Below are 16150 nucleotides of genomic sequence, written 5' to 3' on the forward strand. Positions count from 1 at the left end.
TATTAGAGTTGATCCAACAACTCCCTCAACCTTTTCTCTTACTGGGAGATATGAATGGTAGACATCCTCCATGGGGCGATGTTCTAGCAAACACAAGGGACAATATTATTTCATCAATTGTTGAAAATAAAGAGGTGGGATTCCTTAATACAGGAGAGCCCACACTTTCATGTTCGGACAGGTACCCTATAATGCATTGACCTTTCAGTTGCAAGTGCTAACTGCCTTCTTGATTTTGAATAGAGAACGTTAGATGATTGGCATACTAGTGATCATGCTCTAATTATAAAAACAAACAATGGTCCACCCTTGCAGAAATCGCCATGATGGAACCTTGACATTGCGGACTGGAATAAATTTCGGGAACTAAGTGAAATTGAAGGGAGTGCAGAACAATTTGAAAGTGTAGATGATGCCATATACTTACTGAATGGAACTTTACATACAGCAGGAGTTAATTCAATTCTATAAACCACAGAGTTATTCAAACGACGACCAGTCCCCTGGTGGTCCTCAGAACTAACTGCCTTGCACAGAGCTACAAGAAAATCTTTGACTTGATTGTGTAGGCATCGTACAGAGGAGAATGATAACATATAAGAAATATAGAGCACAGTTTCGTCGTGCAATGAAAGAAGCTAGGTGCCAGTCTTGGATGCCTTTTCTTTTCTCCATTAACAGTAGAACACCACCATCTGCTGTATGGAGGAAAATAAAAAAAGACTGCCGGCAAATTGACCCCAAACCCACCACTAGTGTTGAAGGTGAACGGTCAATATGTGACTGAAGCAAATGATGTTAGCAATGCCCTGGCTGATCATTTTTCAAGTATATCATGCAAGTGTGTAGCAGCTCCTGGTCACCAGTTTATGAGCATTGAAGAAAAGAAAATTTTAAATTTTGCAACAGGAAGGAAAGAGTCGTATAATTCTCCTTTTACTGAAAAAGAATTTGATTCCACACTTGGTACTTATAACGATACAGCCCCTGGACCCGTTGGAATTCCATATGCAAGGATTAAACAAGCCTTTGAATACAAGGTTATTTATTTTAAGCATTATTAATAGAATATGGCATGATCATAGTTATCCAAGTGTTTCTGAACTAGTCAATATTTTAGCCTTTTCAAAACCCGGTAAGGATAAGTTTTTAGCAGCAAACTATCGACCTATTGTATTGACATTTTGTTTATGTAAAAGAAGATCGTCAATGCAGGACTGATGTGGTACCTTGAAAAGAAGGGTAGTTTATCACCTATTAAGTTTGGATTCAGAAAAATGCACTCAACAACTGATTTGTTGATACGACTTTAGTCCTCCATTTGAGAAGCCTTTGCTTCCAAACAGCACCATGTGACAGTCTTTTTTTTTTTTTACCTTGAAAAGGCATATGATACTACATGGAGATATGGTATATTTGAAACCATTCATGAATTGGGATTAAGAGGAGAGCTACCACTGTTTTTTCAGTCATTTCTTTCACATAGAGTTTTTCAAGTGAGAGTGGGGGAAACTCTATCAGAGAGTAAATGTCAGGAAGAGGGAGTTCCTCTGGGTAGTGTGCAGAGTGTAACCCTGTTTACAATAGCAATTAATGGGATATCCTCAGTCATTCTCCGGGATGTTCTGACATTATTTGTGGATAATCTCTCCATATCATTTGCTGGAGCCAGGATGGCAATGGTTAAGAGGAAACTATAACTCTGAATTGACAAAATTAACCAGTGGGCTATGAATGGATTTAAGTTCTCGACAAGTAAAACTCCTATGTCCATTTCTGTCGTAATGGGGAGTACATCCAGACCCGGATATATACATTAAAGGTCAACAGTTCCTATTAGTAAGTGAAGCTAAATTTTTAGGATTGATATTTGATCGTAGGCTTACATGGGTTTCTCACTTAAAAGTGTTAAGAGCTAAATGTCTTGAGGCTCTGAATATTTTAAAAGTATTGTCCCATACATCATGGGGGCTATATCGCAAAACTATTTTAAAAATTATACAAGGGCTTGATTTTTTAAAAAAACAAGTTATGGATGTGAAATATACTCCTCAGCCACCCCAAACTGATTAAAGATATTAGATTCAATACATCATGCTGGTGTTGAATTGTCTACAGGAGTGTTTAGAACTTCACTTATCACAAGTCTCCTTGATGCTGGAGAATTACCTCTAGACCTTTACTGAAAGTCTTCTATTGTTCAGTATTGGTTTAGGTTGCAAAGACTCCCTAATTCTTTAGCCTTTCAGACCGCAAGCCTAGTAAGGCACTCAACATACTTTGAGTTGCCCCCAAAATCTCCTCAACCTTATGGCTTTCGGGTAAAAGAATTATCAAACAGTCTTGATATAATTAGAATTAAGGTGCTTCCATTCAAGGTATCATCAGCACCTCCATGGAAATTACCAGAGGTATCTTTTTGTAAATATTTTATTGGAGTTAAGAAGAATATGATTGACTTAGAATGCAGGTCTCTTTTTATGGAACATGGTGCAGAACATAGAGGATCGACTTTTATATATACCGATGGCTCCAAATCTGATGCTGGCCTTGTATTTGGAGTACATAGTAATGCTTTTAATTGTAGAGGTGCTCTTCCTCTAACAGCTTCCACATTTACTGCTGAATTGTATGCCATACTAACCACTATTGAGAAAAAAGTGTTGGAGAAGGAGGGAAATTTTACCATTTTTAGTGATGCAAGGAGTGTCCTTCAAGCTTTAGAAGTTTTTAATTCTAGTAACCATTTAGTTTTAAAGATTTTAGAAGAGCTTTTTATTATTGAACGGAGAGGTATAAAGGCCGATTCACACAACCTGTTTTCTTTCCGACAGGCAGGCGGGTGGCTAGACGCAGTCTCAATTGTTGTACAGTGGTCCCTCTACATACGAATTTAATCCGTTCCACAACCGACTTCGGATGTAGAAAATGTTAGGATGTAGAAACGAATTTTCCCATAAGAATACATTGAAATAGGATTAATCGGTGGTTGAGCCCAAAAACCTATGATAACTCCTTGATAAATTACTACACATAATTACCCATGACAATATGCACTCTAAATTAGATAATAGACATTTAAAAAAGAATAATTATCAAGAAATAATAGATAAGAAATGGGTTTTTAGCGTCACTTTACCTTAGAAAGTCCAGCGCAGGTGTTGGTCTTGCTACGCAGAGAGGAGACGGACGGGCGGCGAGGAGGTAGAGAGGTTGACTACGATAAACATACACTACCGTAACTTATTCTAACTTACACTAAGTGAACTTAACTTAACTTAGCTTATTTATTTTTTTTATTTTTATATTTTATATTTTTTTTTTATTTTTGATGATTAATTTTAATCACTTTCACTCTACATTTAAAATTGATTGAATTTTTTTATCTTCAATCTTTGCCGTTTTCTTTGTTTCTCTTTCTTTCGCTTCACTCTTTGCCGTTTTCTTTGAACCACTTCCTTTCTCTTCATCACGAGTTCGCTTCGTAGTTTTTTTTTGAAGAAGCTATCGATAGAAAGTTGCTTGGTACAGCTTTTCAGAATGTTTCGAAAATAAATTAGGGAAACATCATCAAACTGCGCAACTACACGACAAACCTGCAATTTCTTTGGATGGAATTTGTCGATGAAGTCGACCACGTCTTGATATCTTCCTAACACCTCTTTTATTTGCGCTGAACCTAACACATGTTCTACCTCCTCGATCCCTTCCTTGTCATCACTCATGTGCTCAGACATAGCATGGAGTTCCTTGAGCTCCTCTGTAATAAGTTCGTCGTGATGTTCTTTTGCAAGTTCACTCATGCTTTTCAATAATTCCTTGCTTTACTTCTAAAGAAAGCATTTCCTTATTCCTTTTCTCACCACTACCACTACCTCTTGCGAAACTAAGCCTTTTAGGACCCATGATTTACGGAAAATACCGTAAAAGGATGAACGTAAAAAATCACGATTAAAACACAGTTAATAGCAGAACGCACAGGGCACAACCACACAAAGCCGACGAGAACAGAGGAATGTCACAAGCCACGCTAATTGAGGGTCCCTCCGAGGTAGAAATGCTGCCTTCTATCGGCGGAAATAAAAAATACATCCGGCGCTATGAATACCATCTACGTGCACGGGTATTGTTTACTTCGGGTGTTGAAAAAAAATTCGGGTGTAGAGTAGGAACGTGTTCGAATTGTACTTCGCGTGTCGAAAAATTCGGATACAATCGGTACGACGAAAATTGCTTACTTCGTGTGTCGAAATAAAATAAGGGGTGTAGAGTCGAAAAATTGCTCAAATTTTACTTCGGATGTTGGAAAATTCGGATGTAGATACGTTCATGTGTAGAGGTTCCACTGTTCATTCATACGAAACTTTTTCTGTCCATTTACTCTGGCGTGGTTTTCATTGTTTACTTATACTCTGTTACATGAGTATCATGGGAGATAATTCTCTTGGCATTAGAAATTTGGCAGCAATTGCTCTTTTACTAGAAGAGGAGGAAGAGGGATTCCAACGAAAAGGGGATGGGATTATTACACCAGTCATTAAAGAAAAGAAGGAGTGAGGGAGAGTTATGGACACTGTATAAACAACTGGCAGATGATGAAGTGAATTTTTTTCAATATTTCAGAATGTCAAAAGCAAAGTTTATCTGTTTGCTACAAAAGATTGAAATGGGCCTACCCTGGAAGAACACAAATTGCAAGAAGCCATAGCTCCAAAGGAAAGACTTTCAGTTTGTCCAAAGTAAAATATTACAAGCCTTGAAAGAGTTTCATTAAGGTAAATGATTCACAATACAGATGAAGCTTTATTAAAACAAAAAGTTATCCTTGCTCTCATCTCTGAAAACAAATTTTCTTACTTCACAAAAAAAAATTTCATCATGTCAAACAACTCATACCCTCGCACAAGTTCAATTAATTTCTCATCCATGGTGTCAACTGCCAACAATGAACTAATTGTACACTGTATGATTCTATGAGGAAAAGTTGAGGTTGCAGACCAGGAAAAAGAACGGGTACGATACGTGTCGTCATTCACACGAAGCATCATCCACCCGTTGGTTGGGTGGCTAACGGCCGTCAAACCGGGCGGGGTTTCTTGGAAAGAAAGCCCAGCCGACTCGGACGGCTGATAACCGTGGGCCGCCATCAGGCTGATGGGTCATGTGAACAGTTGTATTTGAATACACGTAAGAAAGCTAGACACCGCTAAACGACGACCTGCCTGTCGGAAAGAGAACGGGTCATGTGAATCAGCCTTAATGGTTCGCTTTTGTTGGGTTCCAACACATGTATGTGTGTCTGGGAATGAGAAGGCAGATTTACTGGTGAAGAATGTTGCAACCGATTTGATACCAAGAAGGTATCCCATTCCCTGTAATGATTTCTTACCTAACATCAAGAAATTGTTTTGTAATTGGCAACAGCACTGGGATAGTCTAGATGGCAATGAAATGAGAGAAGTAACAAATGTCATATCTCCATGGAGGTATAACATGATGCCCTGAAAGTGGGAGACTTCTTTTTGTCATCTCCACATTGGTCACACTAGGCTGACACACGAGTTTCTGCTGAAGGGCCAACACCAACCATATTGTGACGATTGTTTGGTACCTTTAACAGTGAGGCATTTGTTGACTGAATACCTCAATTATAATAACTTAAGAAATAGATATCTGTTTGAAGCTCGAGGTGAGGATGCCAGGTTCATTCTTGCCAAGATTCTTGGACATGATGTGTCCTACTATGCGAGTGGCATTTTTAGATTTATTTCGGAAGCAGGTCTTCTGAAAACTATTCACCATTTATAATGACATCTTAACTTTTATGGTTTTAATTGAACATTTTATTTTTTATAAAAAAATAAAAGATATCGACATTAATGACCTTAGATGTCAGGATGCCAGAAAACTTTAAATTAATCAATCAAGTAATCAATGCTAGTGGTATTTTTAGCTTTATTTCAGAAGCAGGTCTTCTGAAAGATATTTAACTTTTAAAATGACACCTTTGCTTTTATGGTTTGAATTGAATATTCTTTTATTTATTTTTTTACTTAAAATAAACGATATCGGCGTCAATGACCTGGGATTGTCAGGATGCCAGAAAACCTCAAATCAATCAATAAAGGAGGAAATGTTGCATCTACACTAAAGAGGGCAGAATTAAGGGTAAGCCACCACTTTTGTTCCTGGGTTGTACCAGAAAGGGTTTCTTTATGGTTAAATTGTATTAATTTTCAGTTAAAGCATAAACTTTCGGACCAAAAGGTCTAAGATGAATACAGTTATTCCAAGTTAAATCTGATCTGTTACCCTTCCAAAGATGATAAGCCTCCTGCTTCTCAAAATAAGCACGTCTACAATCATCATTGAACCATGGTTTGTCCTTCACTCGGTACCTTAGTACACGAGAAGGGATACTGTATGCCTATCAATCATGTTGACTAGATTCTCATTCGAAGGAACTACAGGATCAACACTACTATACAATTGCGACCAATTCAATACCAAAAGATCATGCAAAATCCCATTCCAGTCTGCTTGAAATTTCACATAAATCTTACATGAGTAAGATACATCCGGGACAGGCTGCTCAGTCTTCACTACTAAAGAAATCAAAGCATGATCAAATGTCCCAGCTGGAGAACCAACCTTATTTGTTATAACGCCAGGGGAGTCTGTGTATATGAGGTCCAAGCAGTTACCAGACCTGTGAGTAGCTTCATTTATGATTTGCTCGCAGCCTGATTCAGAGGGAAAGTCCAAAGCTCTAAAGCCATGGCAGTCAGTAGGAGAAACAGAATTTAACCACTCCCTGTGGTGATCATTAAAATCACCAACAACAACAAAAGAGGCTTTTCTACCATCTTTTGTATCTTAGCCATAATTGTAAGAAGACAGTCAAAGATAAAATCATTCATGTCAAGATTCTGGTAAATCGAACACAAATAGAAGTTGTAATGCATGCCACAAACTTTTATTACCTTAATCTCATGACATCCACATTCATAGCAGGACTTATAAGATGCAGAGTTGTCAGTCCTAATGTACACCACCATTCCCCTGGCCCTATGAATGGCATTCCATTTCAAAATTATTGACTTCCCAAAACCAGTCATAAGGAGCTCAGATGAGTTCTTCATATTAGAAACCAGCGAATACAAAAGAATATCATAGTGTGTTCATGCAACTGTAAATTCTTGAATATTTGCAAGCAAACCACTAATTTTACATTGCAGTAGATGACAGGATAAGAATTAATGGCATAATTAAATGCTGAATTAACAATAATGATAAAGACAATATGTACAGAAATATACGGCAAATAAAGGGATTGATAAAACCCATAGACAATAGATAAAAAGTTTGAAAAAATGTCAACTCGGTGGAGTCGATATACCATGCAAGGCTAAACACACTCCAGGATAGCCACTTTAACTGAAGGGGGGACAGAATGTGGTTTTGAAAAGATAAAGAAACGGGTAAGGAAAAGACAACCTCTTTATAAACCATCAGGTATCCATGGCCCTTCTATTATGCCTGCCCCACACACCATTTAAAAAAACAAGAAGGAATAAATCAGATGGAATAGTGTGCCCAAGTGTACCCTCAAGCAAGAGAACTGTAACCCAAGACAATGGAAGACCATGGTACAGAGGCAATGGCACTACCCGAAGACTAGAAAACAATAGTGAGATTATTTAGTGTCCTCCCAGAAGAGCCGCTTACCATAGCTCAAGAGTCTCTTATCCTTACCAAGAGGAAAGTAGCCACTGAACAATTGTAATGCAATAGTTAATCTCTTGGGTGAAGAAGAATTGTTTGGTAAGCTCAGTGTTGCCAAGTGTATGAGGACCCAAGAGAATGTGTAAAGAATAGGCCAGTCTATTCTGTGTACGTATAAGCATAGGAAAAAGAAGCCGTAACTAGAGAGTGGGGTCCAATTTAGTACTGTCTGGCCAGTCAAAGGCCCAATAACTCACTAGTCGTAGTATCTCAATGGGTGGCTGGTGCCTTGGCTAATCTACTACTAGACATTATTTCATAACAAACAGGGTTCTAGAGACAAGAGGAAAACCAGAGGACATGAAATTTCTTCTAAAAGGGAGGAGGTATAGAGGCAATCAAACCGGCATGAAAGTTCTTCTAAAAGGGAGGAGGTTTAGAGGTAATCAAACTGACATTAAATTTCTTCTAAAAGTGAGGTTTAGAAGCAATCAAACCAACAAAGAAATTACTTACCTATTCAACCCTCTTTCAGCTGTAATGAAAGTTGACTGAGACACCATGGGAATAACCAAGAAAACACATCGCATCTGCTTACCACAATTCAGTAGGGAATGAAAATATGAAAGGCGATCATAAAATGAAATAACTAATTATGTGGAAATTACAGTGTTGTCATTACTACCGTAGTTAAACTTAGGAATCATGGTTTATTCTTTTTATTTCTATTGTACAGTGCTATTGGGTGTTTCTTTCTTTATATTTGATTAGTTTCTTAATGCCTTCGTGTGAGTTTGCATAGGCTATATATTTGCCTAACTAAGATCTAAGTGTTGGTAATGCACGTGGCAGTTTTTTTTTTTTTTTTCAATTTACTTCTCTTCAAAATATATTTGATTGAATAAGAGACTTTATTATATTTATTCATATTTTAATCATAATGTATTTTGTACAATATTATGAATTGTTTTTTGTTACATGTGAAAAGTATTTTTTGTAAATTTTGGATACATATCAGTTAAGTAGGTTACACAGAGGAGGCAGTCTTTATATCTGCATTTGTGGTAACATGATTAAAATGTATATTCAGTACTGGTTGCTTACTGTAATCATATTTATTTTAGTTCAATAGAGTACCGTATTGATTTTGTTTCAGAAACAAGAAAAATTATTGGAAGAAGACACTCCATATGGTGCTGCTATACTGGAATTAACAGAGGATAAGTTTTATGACAAGAAAGGCATGAGTGTTCGAGTATACAATATATCAGGGGAAGTAGAAAATATTGCTACTGAAAAGTTATATCCTAAGGAACCAAAGATGTATCAACCTACAACACCAGTATATCGACCCCGACCACTTACAGCACCATCATTTGGAGTTGAATCTCAAGTGTTGGACATACCTAGTGGCTATGGCTTACATGTAAGCAGAATATTGAGCCTTTTGAAATATTCGCCAGACAAGCAAGTTGCTCTAATACACAAACTTAATAAAACTATACATGGTTTTGTTGTACGTAGTCGAAAGTGATTTTTATCAAAAGAAAAATAAATATTTAAAACTGTCAATATGCTTGGTAAACTTTAAATCCAGAAAAAAATGTGGGAGACAGTGATTTCTGAAAAAAAAAGTGTACCAGATCCAAAATAAAAAAAAAGTTGAACCTTTAATCTGAAGTAATTCCACAGAGTTCCCTGCCCAAATAATACTTTCATAAGTGTTGCCTTGGAATTTTATGCTTTGAACAAAAACTGGGTCAAGCATGCTATTGAGTTTAGCTAATTTTATATGGCTTATTGCCCTTTAAAGTATAAAAACCACCCGTTTTGAATTTGAGTTCATTTACCTTTATAAAATGGTCTTATTCCATCCACAATACTTTTTTATCTTAAAACATCATGAATGCTAATGTAGCTATATCACAGATTTTCAGTATTCCTGCTTTTGATTTTAGCTGCCTAAGCACTGAGAATTTCTCTACTAAGAGGAAATTCTTATAGCTAGACTTGTGACACTTGTACATAATCTCTGTAATAACTTTCAGCTAGAAACCTATAATATTTGCTAGTTTTCTCTGGTTTTGCTATTGTTTGTCTGATTCCTGTAACTTATTCTTCTTCAACTTCATTCCAACCATGAGTGCATTCTTCACATGCCCATATATTGAAATTACCTACAAAACTGTGGCATTCATCACTGAATAAGATCTACTCTTCCTACAGAAAGAAGGGAACAATTATCCAAAACCCTTTCTCAGTACATGTTCCTGATCGTTATGACTGCATCCCGTATTTTTTTAAATTTTTTCTACTATTATGCCTCCAACACTGGATCTCTTATTTCTATTATTATAACATTTCCCTCTCTTCCACCAATTCTTGACTGACACCTTCAATAAAATACACTTTAATGGAAACATGCATACAATTTCTATTAAGACCTTCTCAGAATGATTACACTATTTTTATGTACCAACTTTATATTGCAGTATGATTTTACTGTAGCAAATATGTATGATATGCCAGACCTGTTGCTGGATGTATTTTTTCGTAATACAAATAAGCCTATCTTATTTTAGAACAATTGCCTTTTTCCATACCTACATTCTTAATGTATAAATCTATGTCTTTATTTTTGGTGAATGACCACATTAAATCAATAGATTTATCATACAGCAGTATTATTTCCCTTCATTTCTGAAATATCCCTCTCCACCAAAATATGTTGGTCATTAATATTGTGGCAGAGACTGTTCTATATGTAAATAAACATGTGTAAAGCCCAACTTTGAATCACATAGCCAATACCTATAAATTGAGAGCACTTTAACCTTAGAAAAAAATTATCTCTCAACTCCTGTATCTCCCCCTCTGGGGACCACCTAATCTGTCATCGTGACTTGTGCTGGTGGGTAGACAGTATTCGGCACATCCGACAACCCACCAAAGACCTTATTCTCGTTCTATCTACGTTGGTTATTGATGATAGAATTGTCTCTTCTTTCTTATGGTTTGTTTTAATTATGTAGGACTTGGGATTAGCAAGATTGCATCATAACCTCAGTCTCATGTGCAGGCTTCATACCCTGTGTGCAATTGAGGGTGTCAACAATATGAACTAAAGAGATGAGTAATGTTCCAGTTTTTCAAATAAAAAAAAATGAGACTACAGTACGGTACTGTATATTTAATTGGTGGCTAAGAGGATTGTTTGTAGAGGAAAAGGAGTAGTGTTTCATGCAAAACTTCAACATCCACACAAGGCAGCGAATACTTTCACTGCAGAGTGTTGCAACATTATCGCCAAAAAGGGGTACAAGCCACAGCATGTGTTGAATATGGATGAAACAGGTTAGTATACTGTACAGTATAAGATTATCATATTACTAGCCGATCTACAATCCTAATTGGATAAGCAGGATACTAAGAGGACAAGGGCTCCTGCAGGAAAAATAGCTTAGTGCAAAAGGGAAATAGCCAAGTAATGAATAAACTATTCATGAGAAATACAAAAAATATCTATAGAATATACTTCGATCAATAGCGACGTTAAAATAGATCAATCATATATAAACTATGTAATAAGACATGTCAAACTGTTCAAATAAAAGCATTTGCAACAATTTTGAACTTCTGAAGTTCTGCCAATTCAACAGACAGATTAGGAAGATCATTCCACAACTTGGTCAAAGCTGGGATAAAATTTCTAAAATATTGTGTAGTATTGTATCTTATGATGGAAAAGGCAGGACTGTTATAGAAGTAACTGCATACTTGGTACTGAATATAGGCTGGTACAGTCTGGGAAGATCTAAATGCAAAGGATGGTCAAAAACCATATGAAACGTGCACAAAGAAGTAACGAAACAATGGTACAAAGTGTTATTATCCAGATAAGAGATAAGGAATTTATTAGACTGTAAGTTTTTCTCCAACAAATTAATACCACAGACAGCAGCTAAATACCAGACATGAAAATAATACTCGAAACATGGTGAAATGACAGAAGAATCTGACTGGATGCATTTCTCAAAAGTAAATTTGCAATCAAGAGTCACACCTCGAATTTTAAATTAGTTATAAATAATGGAAAGATCCAAGTGTTGAAGAGCCACTGTTTACTTACTTACAATCATACTTGCCATAGAACCTCAGTATTCGAACGTCTCACGGCTTGAACAAATCGGTTTTCGACCAAAATGTTTGAGTGAAAAATGTCCCTGTTCTCGAACAAATATTTGGTACTGCACCAGTGCAAGATAAAGCCCGCCAAGCCAAATGCCATCAGTTATGTGTTGGCTGTTGTTTTGGATGAATGTAAGCATACGCTCGGTATGTGCCTCATTTATATTGTTACACTGGGCTATATCATGTTTTGCATTCGGTTTACAGCATATCTATTTTAGTTCATTAGCACTTAAACATGGGTCCAAAGAAAAATAAGAGTGAAAGAGGTTAAGTAAAAAGGAAAATAGTGCAAACAACTATTAAACTGAAAAAGAAAATCATTGTCAAGCACGAAAATGAAATGCGTGTATCGGATCTTGCTCCCGAATACTCAATGGCTAAGTCGACAGTATCAACTATTTTAAAGAACAAAGAAATAATAAAGGGAGCCAATGTTGCTAAAGTGGTGACTACTTTGACGAAGCAAAGGCCTCAGATACTTGAGGATGTGGAGAAGTTGTTACTTATTTTTACAAATGAAAAAAAATTATGAGGTGATAGCATTAATGAGGCATTTATTTGTGAAAAGGATCTAGAAATCTATGAAGATTTAGTGAAGAAACCCCCTGGTACAAGTACTACCAGTCATTATGTATTCAAGGCTAGTAGGGGGTAGTTAGAAAAGTTTAAGAACAGAAGTGGAATATGCAGCGTAATAAGACTTGGAGAGGCAGCAAGTTGGAATAAGGAAGCAGTCGATAAATTTGTCGCCGAGTTTGGTAAACTTACAACCGAAAAAGGTTATGCAACTCAACAGCTGTTCAACACCGATGAAACTTTTTTTTTTTTTTTTTTTTTTGGAAAAAAATGCTGAAGAGAACCTTTATTACAAAGGAAGAAAAAACATTACCAGGGCCCAAGCCAATGAAAGATAGGCTTACTCTTCTGCTGTGCGGTAATGCAAGTGGAGATTTCAAGGTTAAGCCAATGTTAGTTTATCATGCTGACAACCAAAAGGTGTTAAAAAAGAACAATGTCTTAAAGAATAGATTGCCTGTCATGCGGTGAGCTAATTCAAAGGCCTGGGTGACCTGTCAATTTTTTACTGAGTGGGTGCAGGAAGTTTTTGCACAGAGTGTGAAAGCATATTTGCAGGAAAACTATTTACCACTAAAATGCCTTCTCTTGTTAGATAATGCTCCTGCTCGCCCTCCTGCCTTAGATGAGGATTTAGTTGATGAGTTGGACTTGATTCAAGTTAAATATCTGCCATCTAACACAACTCCTTTGCTACAACCCTTGGATTAATAGGTCATTTCTAGTTTTAAGAAATTATATACTCAAGCCTTATTTTGGAAGTCTTTTGAAGTCACTAATGACACTCAGTTTACTTTGAAAAAATCTGGGAAAAATTATTTTCATATTCTTAATTGCATTAACCTTATTGATAATTCATGGAACCAAGTGACCAACCACAATATGAATTAAGCCTGGAAGAAACTCTGGCCTGATTGTGTACCAGAGCGAGATTTTGAGGGTTTCAGTACTAATGACGAAATTGGGAATGATATTGTTTCCTTGGGACAAAGCATGGGCCTGGAGGTTGACAGTGACGATGTCGACCAGCTATTGAAAGACCACAGTACCGAGCTTACTACAGAAGAGTTTGAACACCTTCAAAATGAACAACAAAAGACTTTGGCTGAGCATATGTCTCCTGGAGAAGAGGAAGGGAAGGATATCTCAAGTTCAGTTGTTAAAGAATTATGTGCAAAGTGGGGAAAGTTCTAGCTTTTGTTGTAAAAACCGATCCTGATACCGAGGTAACCAATAGGACTGTAAACCTTTTCAATGATGATATAATGTCACATTACCGTAAAATTCTGCAAAAAAAAGCAAAAGCAACTAACATAGGATCAGTTTGTAAATTAAAGAAAAACCTGCCCCAAGGCAACAGAGAAGGGAAGAAACCTTGATTACAGTTAACTCCCCATTAATGCGAGTTCTGTTAACACGGTTTTGAAGTTACACTATACTCTATCGGATCCTTTAAGGCGAACAAGGCTGGGTTTGGGCCGGGAGCGGCGATGCCATATCAAATATTACCATCACATTGTATGGTGTATGGAGGCAGCATAAGTTAAAAAAATGTAAATATAATTAATTAATAATAAATATTCGCGATTATTAAATGCCCTCGTAATTTCTTTACTTTTAATAACAATAAAATTACACGTTTCTTCTTAAACGTGGCAGAAAAATTTTACAGCGCTGCCACATCCTTCTCAGGCGTTAAGCTGACCTCAGGGTATGAATATGTCAAACAGCGTGTGTCTCCATAAAGACGGCTCAACCAAAACAGTCAGTCATTAAGGAGTCTGTCGCCCTACCAAGAACATGGAAGGAAGTCCTCGTTATACAAATAAAAAAATGTTACATATTTTTAATATAAAAGATATGCAGAAATAAATCTCTATAATCCTGGCATTCTTGTGTATCGTTATCAGTATAACATTCATGACTCAAAACTATCATCTATTTGTTTTGATAAATCCTTACAAAGACTATGAAACACAAATTGATATTTTCATCAGGTATGACACTCAAGCAAAAGTATCTTATATTTTGAAGATAAAAACGTGCCAAACCTAAAACAAAATATTCAAAGTAAATTGCAAAGCTAGAACAAAGTCCATAGAAAGAAGGCATGAGAATATAAAAAGAAAGTGTATCGGATACTCTTAATGAAGATAATTGGGCGTCTATACTACGTATAGATAATATATTTAATTGTTGTCGATAATTCTGTGTAACCCATGTATCTTTATGACACTATTTCAGTTTACCTGCCTAAATTTACACAGGATCTCTCTCTCTCTCTCTCTCTCTCTCTCTCTCTCTCTCTCTCTCTCTCTCTCACACACACACACACATATATATATATATATATATATATATATATATATATATATATATATATATATATATATATATATATATATATATATATATATATATATATATATATAACAAATGGTAGAGCCTCCACGAGATGGAATTTGTGAGTGTAGGTAGATAAATTCACACATACGAGTTGATTAGAGAATGCAGAAACTCAGTAGTATGGGATAATCCCTAGAAAGGTCCAGTATATTGCTCCAGGAGACATTCGAGCGCAGGGATTAAAAGGGTAAACAGGAGCGGTAGGCCTTTAAACACTCCAGAGAAGGACATTTGGCAACGTAGGAGACAACGCCAGGATTGCCATGAAGGAGCCGATGGAGTATAGTTCAGATTTATTGAGTTGTATTCTGTTAACACGAAATGTCTGATGTTACGTGAGTTGAGTTTCCCGCCTAAGAGCAAGAGAGAGAGAGAGAGGTTTATAAGAATATATTTAAGCTTAGAAAGAAATGTTATAGTTTTTAATGTAGTACCAAAAAAGTAATCTAATTTTACGAATAAATATACATCCATACTTGTAAATGTTTACAATTTAGCATGCTTACAGTACATCCCCGCTCTTTATTTGTGAATGTGGTTTGCTCAAAAATAGTATAAAATAGAAAGATTTTGTAAGGTTGAATAACAAATTAAGTTATAAAAGTTATATTGTGATAGTATACGATAAACTTAATTGTTACATTCACCAACATTTATATTCAATATCTTTGGTTACATCGCATATGTTGAAGGTTGTAGATCGTCAGCTGATTCGTCTGTTGTTGTTTGATACGCATTTTAATTGGAAACCGGTCATGAGTTTGTTGCTCAGTGTTCTTTTTTTTTTCAAGGCTTACGTGATAGGGAGCAAAATCATATCAACAATACTCTGTTAACTCTATGCGAGTATAATTGTAATACCGTCAGAACCTTGAAATCAGCTGACAATAAAACCAAAATAAAAGTAATCTGTAATTGCTGTTGTTAAAATACACCTTGAATTGTTGATAGAAAAGTACAATAATTATTAAACAAAGTTCAGATAACATCGAAAACCAGGATTATTGTGACATGTTCAGTTCATATATGTTATGTTGTCGGCTAAAACTACAGATCAGCTGACGAAATCGAATGATCTCCTAATCCCTACCTACAATCGAACATAGATTTAAGCAAAGTGAGTTTATACTGTATTGTGTGTAGTATTTCTCTGACACGTTCTAAAGAATCAAAGATCTATATCAAATCTGCTATGTGTGTATAGTAAGGCACCTCAGAGAGAGAGAGAGAGACAGAGACAGAATATATTCCC

At 36.2% G+C, this 16150-nt stretch overlaps 1 protein-coding gene across 3 annotated transcripts in view; it reads left to right on the top strand.

The window, feature by feature from the left end:
- The window catches only part of LOC137658679 (zinc finger protein 394-like), a 127279-nt gene extending 116882 nt beyond the window's left edge, over positions 1-10397 (top strand). For all 3 annotated transcript variants that reach the window (XM_068393651.1, XM_068393653.1, XM_068393654.1), the window contains exon 6: positions 8882-10397. In XM_068393651.1, coding sequence (XP_068249752.1) covers positions 8882-9259 — 378 coding nt within the window. In that variant the 3' untranslated portion in view covers positions 9260-10397. The remainder of the gene's footprint in view (positions 1-8881) is intronic.
- The last annotated feature ends 5753 nt before the right edge of the window (positions 10398-16150 follow it).

This window comes from Palaemon carinicauda, chromosome 19, assembly GCF_036898095.1.
Source record: "Palaemon carinicauda isolate YSFRI2023 chromosome 19, ASM3689809v2, whole genome shotgun sequence".
Classification (NCBI taxonomy): domain Eukaryota; kingdom Metazoa; phylum Arthropoda; class Malacostraca; order Decapoda; family Palaemonidae; genus Palaemon; species Palaemon carinicauda.